The sequence below is a fragment of the Halichoeres trimaculatus genome, unplaced genomic scaffold (assembly GCF_033239565.1).
Source record: "Halichoeres trimaculatus isolate MK-OKI-2021-1 unplaced genomic scaffold, fHalTri1.1 fHalTri1_scaffold_7, whole genome shotgun sequence".
Taxonomy (NCBI): Eukaryota; Metazoa; Chordata; class Actinopteri; order Labriformes; family Labridae; genus Halichoeres; species Halichoeres trimaculatus.
In genome coordinates, this window is record NW_027437185.1 from 20,649,786 (window position 1) to 20,669,239 (window position 19,454).

General features: G+C 39.8%; 2 protein-coding genes across 2 annotated transcripts in view; both read right to left on the minus strand.

Annotated features, from left to right (window-relative positions):
- The window catches only part of diaph1 (diaphanous related formin 1), a 115,975-nt gene extending 100,576 nt beyond the window's left edge, over positions 1 to 15,399 (minus strand). The window contains exon 1 of the mRNA XM_074674182.1: positions 14,549 to 15,399. Within this exon, the coding sequence (XP_074530283.1) occupies positions 14,549 to 14,647 (99 nt within the window). The 5' untranslated portion in view covers positions 14,648 to 15,399. The remainder of the gene's footprint in view (positions 1 to 14,548) is intronic.
- A 1,598-nt stretch (positions 15,400 to 16,997) lies between these two features.
- Positions 16,998 to 19,160, minus strand: smim32 (small integral membrane protein 32). Its single transcript, XM_074674501.1, has 2 exons — positions 18,415 to 19,160; positions 16,998 to 18,051 (listed from the first exon to the last, which is right to left on the minus strand). Exon 2 carries the CDS (start codon positions 18,015 to 18,017, stop codon positions 17,676 to 17,678), a length of 342 nt encoding a protein of 113 aa, XP_074530602.1. The 5' UTR covers positions 18,018 to 18,051; positions 18,415 to 19,160; the 3' UTR covers positions 16,998 to 17,675.
- Positions 19,161 to 19,454: the final 294 nt, after the last annotated feature.

The window sequence follows — 19,454 nt, forward strand, 5'->3', positions numbered from 1 at the left end:
AACATTTAGAACTTGCTCAACAGAGAAAGAGCAGAAAAAGTTACAAGAAGGAGTAATATTTATTTCACACCACAATAACGTACCATTTTGGTGCTTTCAGCAGAGTAAATGCACAGAGATGACTTGTTCTTTTTTGAGTACACATAAGAATGAACAAATAAGTGAAACTGAAGCATCTGGAGTCTCTGTTCACTGACACGAAAGTGACTGCCAAACACTGAGCAGGTTACACTGACTGTGGTAAATATTCTGTAGCTCTGGGCAACACAGACGCACAAAGATATGTTTAAAGTATTCTTATAAGTGAAAACAAGCAAGACAAAAAATGACATTCAGAAACAACATCTGTTCTTATCCACAGCTTAACTGTGTCACAAATATACATTGTATTTGTGGCAGTTTATGCATTTCTCATCAATGACCATGAGACAAGGTCAGTGAACCGACTCAAGAGTCATACGAAAACAATTATCTGCTCTTTATGACCGGGACAAGGGAAAGTTGTGACGCAGACATTTTCTCTCCAGACTAAAAAATCACCCTGACCTTTTTCTTACCCTCCACCTCAACAATCGTTCATTGTCACGTCTCACCGTAACAGGACATGACATCATCGTCAGCACAGCAGCATTAAAATAACATGAGGGTATCCAGTATCAGCAAAATAAAACTTTATTTAAGACAAAACAGTGTCTGTGTATAAGACACGTAAAACAGTCCTTGCGACTGTTGTTTGTTGTCTTGGTGACAGGAAAGCAACATCTTTCTCAGCTGAATAGCTGCTCCTTTAGACTGTGCTAGTGAGTCTTTAAGGACAGCAAATGCTAACAGAAAGTGTGAAAATTTCTAAACCTGGTTAAAATAGAAAAATCTTTTGAATGCAAAATGCCTGGTTTAAACAGGGCAAATCTGGCCAACCAGAGCTTTCCATCCAGCCCCCAGAAAATAACTGAAAAACATTGTAGTGAGGAGAACGAACTATGTCAATTTATACTTTTATTTTTAATTAGCTTAACAGTAGATATGCCATAGCCTGCTTTCAGTCAAAAATGACTACTAACTTGTTGAGACACACTTTGGTTAATAACTGTGCTTGCATGGGCATATGGTAATTTCAAAGTAGAAATATTTCTCTGATGGGCCTCTGACTGCTCAGGATATGGCTCCTTGAAGCTTGCAAACTTATTTTGTGGTGACACCTCAGATTATTTTCTTTAGCAACAGTGACAGTTTTGTTGCAAATGAGGCACGCGGGTATAGCATTACTCAAAGTTGGCTCAATAAACTGAGCTGAACAAGTTGTAGCCTTATTTTATACACGTGTATTTTTTTGTTCATGCACTCATTTATTCCTTTTATTTCTATATTTGTATCTTGAATCTAGTTTTTGTCCTTGGCTTTTTGAGAGCAACTGATTCGCTGAGTTTTTGATTTTTTTTTTAATTTGATCTTAATAGGGAGTAATTCAGCTTCTTATATATTCTTATATTTCTGCTGAAACAACAGAATCTTGATCCCTTTAATGTTTTGATGTTGGTCTCTGGTGTTTTGGAATGGTTGTAATCTCACTGACTGCAAAACAAATCTGCCTACGGGTACAAATAAAGTAACCTGAGCCTGAACGTGAATCTTGACACTTACTGTAGTGCCACGCAAAAGAGACTTTGAGACAAAAGCTTCGTTTGATGTCATAGGTATATTGAGAACTGTAAACAGGTTACTGTGGCCAGTACATGTACCAGTACTTGAACTGCAATTTTCAAGTCTCTGTGACCACTCAAAGTGCTTTAAACTGCTAGTCTCATTCACCCATTCACCCATCACATTCACACACTGATGGTAGTAGCTGCAATGGTGGAAACCATCAGTTTAACTAATACCCATTCACAACCCACTGGACAACATTAGGGGCAATTTGTGGTTCAGTGTCTTGCTGACACTTCAGCATGAGACTTGGGGAGCTGTCAAAATGCGATCTTTGGCATCTTTTGCGACGAGGCTGCTCGCACGTACAAACGGAGAGAGCTGAAGTGAGTGTCCTGAGGGGTAAGGAGGAAACACACGCTAATATGAGTGATGGCACGAAAGATACGTTTCTTAAGCCACCTGCCACAGTCCCAGTGTGGGAATATTTTGCTTTTTATCAGAATGAACAAAGTGTGAGCTCATGAACACCAACGAGCTGATATGTCGCATTTGTTTGAAAATGGTGGCGACGAAGAAGAAGAGGGAGGTGCAGTGGAGCCTTGTTCTTTGACAATCCGCTCTTACTGAGGCTTTTGGTCTGCAAAGTAAACAGAAATAAAAGCACCAAATGGTGGGCGCTCAAAGACAGCTACATTGCCAAAGAAATGCAGCCCTTCAATATGGTTGAAAGCCAGAAATGTTAAAAATGTTTGACAGACAGTACGGATTGACTGGAAAAAAGTACATGTTACAAACAATTCAGGAACTGTATAAACTCCCTTAACTCCCTTTTATTTAGGCTATAGTTTTTATTATTGTTTTTTTTTTGGGGGGGGGGGTTTGTTTTTTCTTTAGAGACAGGGTCTATGTTTTATTGTTTTTGATTAGTATTAATTATTTTCATTGACATGATTTTTTTTTCTAAAAGAGTCCATTTCATTTTCATTGTATTTTTTTTCTCTTTCTTGTTTGTTAAATTTATTATATTTTTGTTTAATTTATTTTATTTAAAAGATCCTGACCTTTTAATTACAGTTAAATACTCTAAAGAAATTAAAGTTTCTTGCTTTTGAAATGGTGTACTCACTTTATTATCCCATTTATCATAATTACATCAATAAAAAAAATGGAAAATGGAATGGAAAAAAAATGGAAAAAAATAAAAATAATATTGACAATAATATCGTTTATCGGCAATAATATTTTGGAAAATTATCGTCTAGCAAAATTTGTTATCTTGACAGGCCTATGAAGGAGTACAGCAGGACAGTTGCAGAGGCGTGTCTGCTGTGAACATGGCAAGTGGAGAAGTGGAAAAGACAAACAGAGGATGTGCCAGTGGCACTGTATCAGTCTACCGTCTGGGAGCACTTTGGATTCAGTGTGAGCAATGATGATGGCAGTAAGAAAGTGGTGAACAAAACTGTGCAACACATGTTCTTCATGCTGGTGGTAACACATCTAACATGTCAAGAGAGTTTTACAACTTTCACTCTCCACAGCTTTTAGACAAACAACATGTTTACATTGTTTTTTTTTTTATTTAAAACAAAAAACTCTAGTGCTGATTTAGCTTATCCTTCACTTTGTGTTGATGGTATACTGTATAATGTGGTTATAAAGAAAGCAGAGTTTAATTTTTGGTTTGTGCTAATTCAAGGGTCAGTGCTTTAAGAGCCATTTTTATTTTGAAGATGCTGAGGACCATACTGTACACAACTATAAAAACACGCAATCAGCATTATGGACCAATAACAAGATCTCAATTTATTTTAGCTTAATTACAATATAATTTATACACCTCAATATTCTCCTGTCAGGGAAGCCCTTATACAGTCGACACATTTCAAATAGGTTATTTTGTGGTCAATAAGCATATTACTGTAAGTGGTTCTTACAGTACACAATCTGTTTACTGAGCATTAGGCCTGGCATCTATATTTTCTTAATTAATTCATTCAACACTGCACTCATCGATAGCCAAATAAAGACTGTGATCCAAACACTCAATCCTCTGCCACATGTTGCATGCACCTGTCTGGCACAGCTCTGGTTATTGTGACTGAGCCACTGATACACTCACATGGCTAACAGGAAGGAACCCCTTTCACTTTGAGCTGTGCTTTAAAATGTCACAATTAATTAATTACAAAGACTCCACAACACTGGGTGTTATGTTGTCAGTGTCAGAAAGGGGCCGGTGCTCTGTGTTTGGTGCAACTCTCAAACAAAAACCAAGTGCCACCTGTGCAGGGATTTGACATCATTTAGAAGTTAAAGGCAGCTGCTTATGCCTGATTTCTGTACCAGCCTGGCCACTGTCAGAGTCATGCTTGGTTCATACTTCCTCACTGAGTCGACGCCATAGGTTAGGCTTGGTGTAGCCTATTTCCACAGTGTAGCGCCTTCACGTTGACCATGAATTCCATCACTTCTGATGTCTTCTCTGTAATTGCTATACGATTAACAGCAACATTTTCCCACTTGATTTAACATAATCAACATAGCTCCCTTGGGACTAGGGATGGGTACCGAATTAGGTACTTTTATAGGTACCGACCGAATTCCGTCAAAAGTACCAGGTACCAGTTCATGTAAAATCAAAAGGTACCACGTTTAGGTACCTAAATGCATACTTGTGACTGTGAGGAAGTGGAAGGCCAGCCATGTTTCCATGCTGGACATGAACACAGCATTGCAAGGTTATTTAATGAAGAATAAATATGTGTAGTCAAAAAAATATGTATTTTATTACTAAACAAATTGGTGTTTATTACCACAGAAACACAAAAAAGTACCGAAAATTGGTACCCCTGAGTACTGGTACCGATTGCCAGGTACTGGGCATCCATACCGTATCGTTTCAAATGTGAAAGGTACCAAACCCTACTTGGGACTGAGCTGGGAATGGCACTGAAACCGTCATTTGTCTACAACAGATAAACTCACAACATATTTTTCCAACTGTAGAAGATTCTATATAAAAATCTGGATGGTTTATACATCTGTAGAATTCCTCAAAACTATAGAACACAAAATTCAACATTTATCCAGGAAGTACAAGACGTTTGTTTTTAAATTAAATAATTTCTTCTTTTGTTGCAAATAGGTAAGTAAAAAATACACAAGAACACAAGTAACATGTTCGGTGATCTGAATTTTTTGGGGAAAAATCTCCAAAAAATGTTTTGAGATTAATGAACATACATCACATTTATCATGCATAACTATATGGTTAAAAAAAAGTCTTAGCTTGTTCAAATTTATGACTTAAAATATTCTTTTATCCCCATAACTTGATATATTGCATAGCACCAATTAGGGCAGAACAATAAATCGAATTTTAACCGACATCGCAATGTAATAGAATGCAATTTTCAAATCGCAAAGGCTGCAATTTAAATAACAGAACAAAACAAAAAATTAAAGTGCATTTACTTTAGTTTGTGTTTTGTTACTGATGAGAGATCAGTATGATTTCTATACAATTAATATTTAAATTTATGTTCACACAGTGTTTCCTTTTTATTTCATAAAAACAGTGCATCCTTCATGTTGACATATTTTAGTGGTCGAGCTAGAGATTTTAGAGAGTCTTATTTACATTTCTGCACTGTATTTTATGTGAGTTCCATAGACAAGAGGATTCATATTTATCTTTTATTTTATTTTTTATAATAGGCCTGTTGTTTTGCAGTGCGCTATTCCTTTCTCTGATTTTATTTAAGGTAATTAATGATAATTTTATTATAGGTCTAAAAGGGCTAAATTTAAATCAATCAGTCAATATTCTAATGTGATTGTAATAGTTAAATAAAGGTATAAGTTATTTGTAAACATGACATGTGGGCCTGGCAAACAGGAAAAAGTTGTTTGTTTGTCACACTGACCTTTGTTGTGTTGGTCATACTATAGAACGGTTTATTGCTTGTGTTCAGTGAATAATGTAGCAGATAAACATAACCCCCCAAAAAATCGCATGCTAAATTGCAATATTGGTTAAAAAAAAATCGCAATTAGATTATTTTCCACAAATCGTTCAGCCATAGCACCAATGCAACTGTTTTCTTTGTGACTTACTTAGATTCCTCAAAACTACACAGCCATCGAGAAATGTCATTAATTTTAGTTAGAAAAGAAAACTCCGTTAAAAAAAAAAAATCTGTACAAACAGCAACCCAGGTGAGAGTAAGAATCCATTGTCAGTATGGTATTGTAGAGTTGCAGTGACTACATTCCTCCCTGTGCCTGCCCCAACAAATTGGTCACCAGCGATTTTATTACACAACTCGGCGCTCACATCCAGTCAGAACAGGCTTCAGCAAACCAAACACAGCCCTCAGCTGAGCCAACAGCTGTTCTTTCCTGAACTGTAAAGAACAGTGAGGACAGAGCAAGCAGTGAGAGCCGTGCATTTCCTCCAATGTGCTTATCTGTGACAGATTATTCTAGACCGTTCCAAGTGTCCTTACTCCATCTCATTACTCCTACCTGGATGGGATATTGGTCTAATTTGAGAGTGAATGACGGCTGCCGTAAGCTATGTTTATATAGTCACTGCTCAACATCAATTCTGATTTCTGCATTCTCATTTCTGTCTTTTTGAGTCCACAATCATAAATCAACACTAATCACAATGACAGAGCAGCCCTCTGTTTTCACTCATGCTGCACTGCTGTTCACAGCTCGTCAGTTTTATCACACCAGGAGGTTTATCTGTGACATCTCCTGCCATCAAAATCACTGGAGTAGAGTATAAACACAGGTGACACATGTTGCAGAGAGAAGCCTGAGGTTTACTGTTCAGTGTGGTTTACGACTCATTCCATCCTTAAGTTATCAAGTCAGTCACTTCAGTTCTCTAGACTCACCTCACCACCTGTAACCTGTAACCTGTAACTTATTACCACTGACTGCACCCCCACCTGAGTGTGTTTCTGCCCTCCTTAATCTCCTTATCTTCTTTTCTCTTTTCTGGCTCCTTTCCCACTCCTTCTTTTGCTTTCTGTCAAACACTCGTTTCTTCTCTCCTGCTCAATTTGTCTCTCTCTCTCTACCTCCCATGGTCACTGCTCATTGACGGCTCACTTGCTCAGCTTTACTCTCTGAAATACTCCTGTTCACTTGGAGCCAAGAGGCCTCTGCCACGAGCAGTCCATTAACCACTCTAGTTTCACGCTGGCACTCAGTCATCCAGCTCTTCAGCTCACAGCGTGGTCCTCTTCCCCTGAGATACAGTGAACAGGAAACGGCGCCTCAGTGTTGCCTAGGTGCGTGTGTAAAGGGAATAGACGAGACATATATAAAAGAAAGAAGAAAAAAAAAGTGCCGGTACACCAAAGCACATTTTTCACTTCTGTACTTGACTCAGACAGCTTGAGTCACACTCTGCGATTGAGGAGTCATGGCCTGACTGGCTTAGTTCATTGCGTTATCTTAAGTTAAGCATTTGCTGAGGTGGTTCCCCCAGGATGTCGGTGCACTGCTGCACAAAGGTTTACACGAGACTTCATGCTCACAGGAAGGTGCACTTCTCTTTGCTATTAATCAGAATAAAAATGATCCACACCAACCTTGTTTAAACAGAGTAAACATTGCTCGCTTTTCTTTACAACTAGTTTCTTCCAGACCGCATATTGATAAAATACCTTTTTGTTTACATTATTTATTAACCCTGATTCAGTGCTTCCTGCTTTCTTACCCTCTCATGTAAGGCCCTCCACGGGTTCTCTCTGCAAACCATGGTTGCAAACCAAACTTGTCAAAAGCACCAATAACAAATTTCAGAAACAGCATAATAGTAGGGCTGGATATCAATCAAAAATGTCTGATACCTGTACCAATACCAATATATCACTTCGGTACTGGTTCCTGAACGATACATTTTCAATACAAATTTATGATTCTAACGAAATGCAAATTACATAACACATTACAGCACAAATTATGAGTTTTAAATTGAGCTTTAGTATTTTTCCACTCCAAACAGTTCTCTAACATAGAAAATAAAATAAAAAATAAAATTAAATTAAATTAAATTAAATTAAATAAACTGCCAGTGCAAAAGAACAGTTGTCAAGTTACAGGTCATTATAAACTAAGTACATCGAAAATGTTTTAATGACTATAAATGAACTTTCTTCTGTTGATTCTTGCTTTTTAATGTCACAATATTAACCCTGGCAGCAGCTTGCAGGGACTGCTGTGAGCGAGGAGGACTTGTCTGCAGGGTGCCCGACAAGCCTTAAAAAGTATAAAAAGTTGATAAATCAATTGTGGGAAAATTAAGGCCCTTAAAAAGTATTAAAAAGTCTTAATCGTAATGTTATGAGGTATTAAATTTTATTGGTATTCAAGCTTTGACTCCAAAAGTATCCATGAATATTTATTTTCCTCCTTGCGACTGTTACAAACTAACCTGACACGACAGACACTTCCATATATCCGCCACAGAAATAGTCCATGTGGTTCGAAAATGTTTTCAGGGTCTGAACCTTCAAAAATAATCCCACCTGGTGATTGGACGGTCATTTCGCTCGTCACACTCATCACAGACCAGCGTGAGGATCTGGAAAAAGCTTTAGCGTCTCAAAACATTTCACTCTAGATCATAAGAGTTTCTCAAGCCTTCTGAGAAAAGTTCTCTGACTTTTGACGACCTGGGATCTTGGATTCTTACGATTTAGAGAAAGCTGCTCCTGATCTCAGTTGTTTTGGAACAAATTTTCTTTGTTAAAACCACCTTTTTACTGGATACAACGCGATGAGATGAGATATTTATCAATACAGTTACGTAGCGCTGTTGTTTGAGACGTGACAACAAGCAAAGTTGTAATTTTGTGAGGCGCGGGCTATATGTATCGCTAGCAGCCCAACATATCCGTAGGCTAATGCCACAACAAACTCAGTTCATACAGTAGTTTAGTAGCCATCCGTATGTATTTTATGCAAGTTGGCCTTAGATAACTGTTACTTGTTGTGGGAATGGGAATGTCAATTAACTCATTCACTGCCAGCCATTTTAGCGCATTTAGACCTATCTTTTAAAACCCACATAATATTGAGTTCTATGACTCTGTAAACACAGAAACCTGAAATATGGAGTAGACTCTCTTCTTTCATCAGAAAAAAAGATTGTCTCTACCCTTTTCTGTTCTTTAGCGGGCAACGTTCCGCACTGAAATGACGTCAAATACGTCAATGGCAGTGAAAGAGTTAACGTGCCTTTAGTTTCATTTATACTTTAATTCCTTCTCAGCTTATCTAATTTATGTTAAAATGAAAACTACAATCATCAAAGATTGGTTGCTTACAGCAGCTTAAAGTCGCTGTAAAGTCTCAAGACTTTTTGGAAGGTTTTTAAAAAAGTCTTAAAAAAGGTATTGAATTTAACCTCAGGATTTCAGCATATACCCTGGTCTGTCTGTGAGCGTTTTGAATTGATGAGGGGCTTGCATGTAATGTGACAGCCAATCACAGTGGCATTAACAGATCTTGATCATGTAGATTTTGGTACCAAAACTTGGTAGCACGAGGCATTTTGATACTCTGTACTACGTAAACAGTTTGTACCATAAAAGAACTGAAGTTCAGTACCCAGACTGACGTAATAGCCAACCAGGCTGTAATTGAAAAAAAGGCTCTTCAACCAATTCCTCAAAAACACACGTCAGTCCCACAACTCAGTCATAACTTGTCTACCTGATAGCCAATATTTCAAATAAAGGCATAAAAATCTGTCAGCTCTATCTCAGAGAGAATTCAGAAAAGTTTCTACCTAAAAAGAAGATAATCTGCCAAACTCAACATGTCCCAGAGCCAGAATGTGGAATCAACTGTTCGCCTTGTATCCTAAACAGCTGTCCAAAGCAGTGATCCCTGGCTAATCCTTGCTGCCTGCCTGCTGAGTCAACCAGTTTGTTTATGTCAACAGAGTTCGTGAATGCTGATCTTTTATGTATCTGCTGCCAGAAGAAGACAAATAGCACCTCGAGGGATGCAGCTAAGACGATCTACCTCAGACAAAAAAGGCATGCTACAGGGGATCCTGTGAGCACATCAAATATAATTTTAAGTATACCTGTAAAGCGTAACTACAGGTTGCATCTGGAGTGTGTCAACTCAGACACACACGTAGACCAACACATGCTTAGGCTTAAAGACATGCTTATACACAGCGGTGGAACATTTGGGGAGCTGCAGTTTTTGGGTGGGGGCAAAGCTGTAGTAATAGTTACAAACAACAGCCCAGTTATGTTGATGTGTTTTGAATACACGCTGCTCCTGGGACCCTCAGCTAGTGATTCTGAGTGGGCCCCTGGGGAATTTGTGTTCTGAGATGTTGATCAGTTAAGGTCCAGTTTAGTGTTAAAGTTAACAGAATTATTTCTGACATGGTACAAACTGTATTTGAAATCACAAGTATAAAATTAAGAATCCAATCTGGAAAACAACTGTTGCATATGCACACAGAGAGCCTGAATAGACCAATGCTTCTGTTGAAACAAAAAAGGACAAAAATAGTGCTGTGAGGAAAGCTAGTGTTTTTCCAGGATAAAGACCCCATTTCCCATGAGTACCAGCACCCAGTATCATGAGAATGAGACTCTAACCGAGGCGTACTTTCATTTTGAAGTGAATGAATGGAGAGCAGATCTTCTTTGAACGCTACTTTTTTTAGTTCAAGACAAATTTTTACTGTGTGTAAAGTGGCGAAGTAACAGTAATGTAGCGCTATGGAGTGAAACAAACTTTGTACACAGTTTGCACGGTAGTTTAGTTTTAGGCTATATTTAATGCTGCTCACAGCCTGGTGCTCTGACAAATGTTTGTGACATGTAATGGAACAGAATCTTTACAATATCCAACCAGTGCTCTTCTACCAACTCCAACCTCACCAAGCAGAGCAAACGTAACCTGGCTCTTCATTTCACAGATAGGCTGTGAAGTTTGAACAGAACACTGCAGAATAACTGCTGCATGTGGGTCTGAAGAGGCAACACTGGATTTAGAAAAATGAACCCAATGCCAAAATACTAAAAGTTGCTGTTCATTGAGAATCCGCTCGAGGCTGGCTTCAGAAAGACTGGAGGCCACGTAAACACCCAGCCATAATATCCAGCTTGGGTCTGAAACACTGATTTCGATATCAGCACACACTGTCCCGAGTGTGAATTTTTTTCTGAATCTGTGGTTTAGAAGTTATTAGGATTTTTTGATAACCCAATCAGAGGTACAAAGCTGGCGTCATATCCAAAGTGGCTGCATCCACGGATTGGCTTCATTTCACGGTATCAGAAACAGACGGGTGACGTCACAGAAACTACATCCAGTCTATGGTCTGCACACTATCACAAACAGCTTAGCCAGTTTTTAAGCCTTTAGCTCAAGCTGTATCACTCTTCCATTTAGCTTTCTTCTGCTCTTCTATCCTTTTTCTTTAAACAGTTAAGCTCCAGTGTCCACCATCACTACAAAAATCCAAGAAATAGTCATCAGCAGAGAAAAACACAGATGTCTCTTCTCACTGCTCAACTCTGTCGGCCAGTGCAGTGTTTTCATAGGGACTTCTACATGCCACAAATCAATCAGTCCTGGACGCTCCAACCATGGATACTTGAAAAAGCATTTAGAAAGAACCTTTGTTGGCACTGACAATCTAATCTTAAATTTAGGATTACAATCAGGCATAAACATAGAGATGAGACTTTTTCATAATCACTTAGAAAGTCTTTACTGTACTTTAATGAAACAGAGGTGACTTAAAACCTGTAAGCAATGTTTTATTTTTTCCTTCTAAAGGGATTCTTAAAGACATTTAAGTCCCTGCTTATAGAGAGACTCGATCTCACTGCTAATGGTATCTCAGCTGCTGCTGGAAGTACTTTATTTCCCAGCTTCCCAAGTAAGTTTTGTTGAGATCATTGAAATTGGTGGTAACTGGCTAGCTGTTGTAGCAGTTAAATGAGCACAATAACAAGATGCTAGTTGAAACAGCAGCGCTCTGGCAGTTAGGTTTGCTGACCGCTGTAACTTTAACACAGTTTTGTTGTTTACAATGTAACGATTTGTATGTGATGTCATGAAACAACATCACTGAGGAAGGCAACATTTCATAATGAAACACTTATTTTAGTGATATCCAGATGTTTATATTTCTTATACCAAGGTTCTAATAGTTTTGGATTTGTCATCATAGTTTAGTTTTAGTTAGTTTTGACATTTTTTCCATTAGAGTTTAGTTTTAATTAATTTTAGAGCGGGCATTCTAGTTTTTATTTAGTTTTGATCTTTGCAACAAGGCTTAGTTTTAGTTTTGGTTTATTTTTAGTTTAGTTTTAGTTTTTTCATACCTTATTGGCCAGGTGCAGGATTCAAAAAGGTCAGAGTAAATATTTTGTAATACTGTTTACTTTCAAGTCCATCATAGAGCTCACTGCTCAGTTAATGCTGATACTGAACTGTTGGCTGCTGCCTTGAACACAAGCAAATAATATAAACTTAATATAAGAAATATAAACATGAATTATGTAAAACAATATATTATGAGCTTTGATAATTAGAAACTTGGACTCTGTAACAATAAAGTCAGACTCACATGCAATGAAACTATTACAGATGCTCTGATTCATTGCTTCACTATATTTCATCGCAGCACAGTGCACAGCCAGTCAGTGCAGTAAACAAGCAAGTCCCAGTACGTCACTACGATGGTGCTGTACGGCACTGACAACTGCCGAAAACTGTTGTAAAATTGGTTGGGAAAATGTGTGGGATTAATTTAAATTCTAAAGGCTATTGATATTGTCAGAAACTATAACTACGGAAATTTTGTCTATAATTTTAGTTAGTTTGAGTTAGTTTTATGAACACAAGATGCAGTTTTAGTTTACTTATCTTTTTTGTTTTCTTTTCTAGTTTTTATTAGTTTGAGTTAACTGCAATGTATTTTAAATTTTAGTTTTCGTTTTTAGTTTTGTTTTAGTTAACTATTATAACCTTGTCTCATACTCATTAGTATAGGTCTAAATGCTAAACCCAGTCAAGGTTCAGTTTGACAGCAATACACAATAATGTGGTATAAAATTAAATACAAAATGAAAAAAGAATTTGGTGCCATAACAAGGACTGAAAAAACTACACATAAGCCCCGTTTCCACCAAGCAGTCTAGTTTAGATCAGTACAGTTTGGTACGAGTTGGCTCAGTTAGCCCTGGTCCTGTTTGTGTTTCCACAGCCTTGACACCCCTTGGTAGGAAGTGTGTAAGCCAGATGCCGATAGCCCCATCAATTAAATAAGTGTTGTCCAATAGCGCAACACAGTCAGCCTCGCTAATACATCCGACGAAGAAGAAAATGCAACACACTAAACAAAAGGCAAATATGGGGGACATCAGCAATTGGTTTAGTATAACACCCCTACAGAAGGGTCCCAAAAAGTGGGATAGCCCGTCTCGGTTATTTGGGGATCTGTCCTGGCATTACTCAGTGGAAAGTTGTAAAATGCGCGCCTTGCCGGGACAAACTGAACAGAACTGCTTGGTGGAAACAGGGCAATACTACGTCATTTGGTCCCAAAAGCAGGGACTCTCACAAGGGTGTAATTTGGTTGGAACTGCCGACTACACCTTCACTCTTCATTAGTGGTGTAAATGTCATCATGTTATCATCACTGGTATGTCTGAATGAGGTGAAAGAAGAAAGTGATGAAGTCAGAGATAAGTATATGCCACAGATAAGACAGTTCAGAGGGACAATGTCATTCTATAGATCAAGCACACAGAACATTTTTCTGTACACTCTCTCACCTCCCTCTGAACTCTGACTGTCAGAAAACTTCTACCAAAGGGAGTCATATTTCAGGGTGATTGGTGTAATGAAGTCAAGGGCATACCTCAGTTCTAGGTGGGCAGTTTAGCTGTACACACAGACATGAACCTATGCTCAAACACAGTCTTGTGTATTCAGTGCTGAATGAGGAAATTGCTAAATAGGTTTCTATTTGAGACTCATTTTCTTTATAGCCTTTTTCTACACTTGTGCATACTTAATCATACCTTGCCACTCAACACAACAATTTATTCTTTTGAGCTGGATTGTGTAAACTGCATGCATCCAGATATATTTACGTGAATAAATTGTTGACTGTGGGTCAGTGTGTGTCTTCTATGCATCCTCTACTGTTACTGTTTGTCTTTTGTGGACAATATCAGTTTTCCCCTGTTGCTAGACATGGCCAAGGGGTTAAATTACGCAACAGCTTGTCTAGCTGATGGCAAGCATCACTACTTGGTCACTGTTACTGCTCTGCATCCTCCGAGTCACCTCAATGAGTCACGCATACTGGCACAGCCAGGTAGACACAGCATGATATCATCACATTTCAGTCACCCTGAAAAATCAATGTGTCAACACAGCCACACCTTACCAGAGAAACTTAGTTCACTCATGAGATTAATGTATTACCATTTTGAATAGTGTCTTTTATACATTCGTACAGTTAAAACAAAATCTATTCAAAATTCACTGTGGCTAGTCGAATATATCCCTTATGGATTTGTAGATGTCTTTGAAAATATGTTGTAATGTTTCTGTATCTCAGGGCTGTCTTCCTCTTCATTCAACATAAGCTACTGACTTTCATGAATAAGCAAGACCTGAATCATGTGTCCTATGGGTTAAAACGTCAGGCTCTAGAAACTGCTGGTGCAGTTTCAAAAGGAAAACTAAGTTATTCAACACCTTTACTTGAGACATGAACAGAATTTCACTAACATGGGGCGTAAAATGCAACACGTCCCAACACATGCACCCAAACGGATCTAAGTAGTTAAACAAATCATTAAACCTGTGGAATACTCACAAATTTCTTTTTCCCATCTCCATCCTCATAGTTCTTCTTTGCTTTCTTGTCCTTCTTGGGACCAGCAGCTGAGGCAGAGTTTCCCGTGTAGGGATCCATAGTTATGAACTAATCCGTCTTCTTGAATCGGGTATAGAAATAAACCTGTGTGGCGGCAAAGTCCCCGCTCTTGAAAAGTAAAATGGCAGTGCAGTTTTTTCTCAGACGTTGTCTTATCTTGTGAAAGAAATAACTATTAATTCCCTTGGGCCTGTGCTAGTACTGTGGCTAACTAGCCACAATTAGCACAGTGTTGCTAATGATTTGGTTAAGAGCCAAAAGGGTGCGAACCCCTCGCTAAGGAGCCTGTCTGTTATGACTGAGGGAGGGAAATTCAAAGCACAATCCCGAGTCCTCGGTGCAAAAAGTAACAAAGCAACCTGTTGCGCTGGTGAAATACAAGTTGAAACTCTAATCTAACAGTAATAAAGAGTAACGTAAACTTAAGCTCAAGCAATGTGAATGTCAGGTCCTAAAAGTATACGGTACTGATAGAGCTAACGTTAGCATACGCTAGGCTAACTTGTTTGGCTACAGAAGGTAAAGTCCCGAGACGAAGAAAACTCCGCTCTTCCACTTCCACGACAAGACTTCGGCGACAATAATAAAGGTGATGTATTGATGTTACGGATCACTATGCTCGACGGGTTCTCCCAAATCGGTTTCCATGTTTCTCACAAGTTTTAGCACACGTTTTAACCCCTAAGTGACAGCGGGGAAAGCTACTTCTATAGCGGTAGAGGATTCTTCCTGTTCTTCTGACAGTCCGGTCAGAGCTGGTTGGGGAGGAGCCTGCACGTTCTGTAGTTACACCTGAGAGGATTTAACAGACACTTCTGACTCAGTGCACAGACCTGTGTGCTGCACTGCTCCATGACAAACAGTAACAGTAGTACACTCATAAATTCTTGGTTTTATAGATTGGAAGTTAAAAATTGTGTTCGTGCTCCATAAATATCACTCTTGTCACATGTATTTAAAACGGTTGTGATGTAACAATGCACAGCGTCGCAGACTACATTCAACATAAAAGATTAAGAGAGGGCTCGTCAGGTGGGTCCACTGAGCAGAGAAGCAGTATGCAGCAGAGTCCAGTTTATCTGGGTTTTCAAACCAAATTTCTAGACGCTTGCTCAGTCATCTGAAGGTACTGTCTATGGCGACAATTTCTATATCATATATTGAGGCCAACAGTCGGTACCTGACATCACTCCGGCTAAGTTTACACCGAAATAGACGATCACTTTTATACAGTTGAGTACTTAATCAGTTGGTAAACTGCTTTTCAATTCAATCCCCTCGAAAGACCTACATTATTACTGTGCATTTGACTGCAGTTTGCTCTTTGCAACTCCTGAGTGGACACATTTGCCCGTTGCAAAAATCTTACTGTGATGCTTCTGTCTCAGTGACACATAAATTGAGATCAGTTACAAAATAGTTCTCCTCATTGGGCCACTAGTTAATTGTGGCATATCCCACAAACGCTTTAAAAAATCGTCCTAAGAGGTCTGAATGTGTCGTTGTTACAGTGTTTATTAATAGAATATAAGTCTGCAGTCATAACATCTCATCCCTCTCTTATTGTATTGTCCAAAGATGATTGAGGTTGTTAAAATGTATGGCATGGGCACTTTGCCATCCTATAAGCACACTATGCAGACATAGAGCGCCACCAAGCGTTGGATACAGTGTCTGAACGTCAAGGGAAATTGCAAGTGCCTCCAAAAAATCAATCTGTTCTGTACACTACAATTGGTTCTTAAAAAGAAAAGTTTAAAACCGGATATGTCGTGGAAGGTAATGATAACGTGTTAAAACATAAATAGATAAATAAAAAATCGGACATAGGGAGAATACTCCTGACAGACAGATGTGACCCTTCTCGGGTTCTGACAATTGTTTTGATTACGCACCACAGAGAGCATCACTACGCTTACATCCCCTCAGTGGAATTTTACATCTTGTGAGAAGTATACAGGTCTCACCGAATGAATGCTCATAGCAATTCTTTGGCTCCCTTCCCAAAAGCACAAACCTGTGCGAACACAAAAATGCTAGCTCACACACACAGGCACAGGCACAGGATTACAGAGATAGGCTCATCTTTCTGTCTCGGTATGTAAGACTTGTTTTTCCGACAACAAGATTGGAGAGGATTTGTGCATAACCGGTGGCGCTGGAACTGAAAACAGTTGGGTTTATCTCTCCGGACTCGTCATAAACTGGAGCACCCGTGATATTAGCGCCATCAATTGTGGTAGAGAGGTTAATTGAAAGTGAAAGTGCGGGGTAAGGCTCCCGGTCCTGTACACTCGTTAAAACGCCTGTACGGCGCGCTGTAGGATGATCTACGGCAGCTGCAGCACCGCCATTCATAAACAGGTGGATAGATAAAAACGACTTCAGTACGTTTGAATATCTTTATGAGACAATACAGGCCCACAGTGTGGCATTTAATCACTTTACAATGGTAACAGGGTGGAAATAGTCTGTAGATTGCATCTGCTCACAGGACAAGACAGTTAATTTACAGTCATACAAAACACCTATACAAATTATTGAAGACTCTTTTTGTGGTGACACAAACCACGTTTCCATGTGGCATTCATCTTAGATTGAAATACAGCAAATTTATACCCAAACTGCAATTTTTAGGTTTAATCTGAAGCAAATAAAAGTGTTAAGACTTGCTGTGTGAGACTATTAGGTTCCAGGCTGTGCGAGGGCAACACTGGACTTTATGGAGTGACAAATTTAGGAAGTTTTACAGTTTCATCTCACAATGGCCTGGGGTTCTGAGATTGAAGAATGAGGTTTTTTTTTTTTTTTTTTTTTTTGTGGTGTAGGGGGGTAGCTGGAGCTTTCAAAGAAAATGGTATTTGCAGACACCCCAAACTCGCACTATTTGTGCATGGTTCTGTTGGATTTTCCAGGTTAAGGCCTCCAAAGTGTCCAAGACAGCTCATAAAGGCAACGACTTCACGTGTCCAGTGCGCACAGCAGCATCAGCACTTCCAGGGAACCAGTCAGTCCTGAAATCCCCACATGAGTCTATTTAAGTTCCAGAGGTTAGTCCTGGTTAGATCTATTTGTAGGAGGTCCGGGCCTCTCTCAGTGATCTGTCATATGGCATGGAGGCGAAGAAAGAGTTCCGGAGCTGGCAGTTGATGAAGAACACAATAAGCAGCACTAACAGGAAAAGTAGCAGGCACATGACTATGTAGGTGATCAGGTCCGGTTTGTGGAGTTCGCCTTCCCGTAGCCCTCCTCCCCCCCGCCCCGTGGTGGGTCTCAGAAGGGCGGCCACGCTCACCGAACCACCGTGGGAGGCGTTCAGTGAACTGGGGGCGTGGGTAGAGGACTGGGCCATGAGCACCAGGTCGAAGTCTGCGGTGTCGGTGGAGTTGAGAAGGATCTGCCTCAGCATGGCGCACAGAGGGCTCACCGACTGCGTGTGTTAGCTGTTAGATGGAAAGATACAGAAAAGCTTATGTAGTTAGCTATTATGTTTCTGAAATAACGCCCTGATGCCCACGAACCAGAAGTTTTAATGTGGCACATTTTGATTAAGCTTTTAGAACTGGGAATCTCATAGTCAGGTGTCCGACAAGGTCAATGATAACTATCTTGTGGCACAGATAATCTAAACTATTTGTGCCAGCCTTGTCACGAAGATGTCCTCACTGATAATGAAAAAGTGGGCTAGAGCCAAACTACATTCCTTTAACTAGTGCTTGAGGTTTCAGTATTTATGAAGCCTTACACCAACGTCCAAAAAAACAAAAAAACAATGGCGTACTGTTTTAGTTAAGAAAATCACTTACTTTGGTGTGCGCTGCGAAGGATTCCGCAGGTGAGCTGAGAAGGACAAAAACCCGTCTCCGCATTCCTCAGCGTCCCCGGCTCCGTACGCTGCAGCCCCGCCGAAGACGCGCTGTGGAGCAGCGACGGGTCGGTAGCCTCCAAATTGCGCCCACAGACCATAAGTCGCTAAATGGGGTACTAACGCAGCGTCTCCTGACACATTGAACCCACCTGCTCAAGCCCGTGTGATCAGAGTACAGGAACACAATCCCACTATAGTTGGTTAAATCCGAGTTGTTCTGCCACTCGAAACACAGATGGATAATTTATGAGCTACAGGAGCGACATCCAGATGACTTTCTGCTCTGTCAGAACTGCTGAAGTTTCAAAACGACACACTGGTGCGCGCACTCTTCTTGTGCGCCGAGGTGCGCATTCTCGCCTCTCCTTGTAAGACCAGGGCGCAGCTTCGCTGGTTCTTTTATCCGGCGAGAGGTCGATATCGGCTGGTGTGATTCGACCAGCAGCCTGCCCGCATGGGACTATCGATCCGCGGTGACTTAAATGAGACGAAAGGAGGGATTTAATGGAGGACAAAACACGGCAGCACCCCTGGTCTTTAACAGCTTCCCATCTTTGTCCTAGGTTGAGTGCGTATCACAGAGGAAAGGGGAGAAAGTCATGAGGAGGAAGAGAGAGAGAGAGGGAGGGGGGACAGATCAGGAGATGGGAAAGAGGGCGCTGGAGGCACGTCACCAGACAAGGATGTATTACTGTAGGAGTCACTAGACAATGTCCTATCTATCTATCTATCTATCTATCTATCTATCTATCTATCTATCTATCTATCTATCTATCTATCTATCTATCTATCTATCTATCTATCTATCTATCTATCTAGCTCTCAAGCTACTGACTAAAGAGCATTTCAGGGACAGTGTGGGGAATGTGTCACACTGGGGTGAGGAGAGAACAGGACAGGGTGTAAGATTGGTGAGTGTGTGTAAGAACTCATCCATGGTAATGCATTTCAGAGAAAGTCTACCAGGTGGCTCATCAT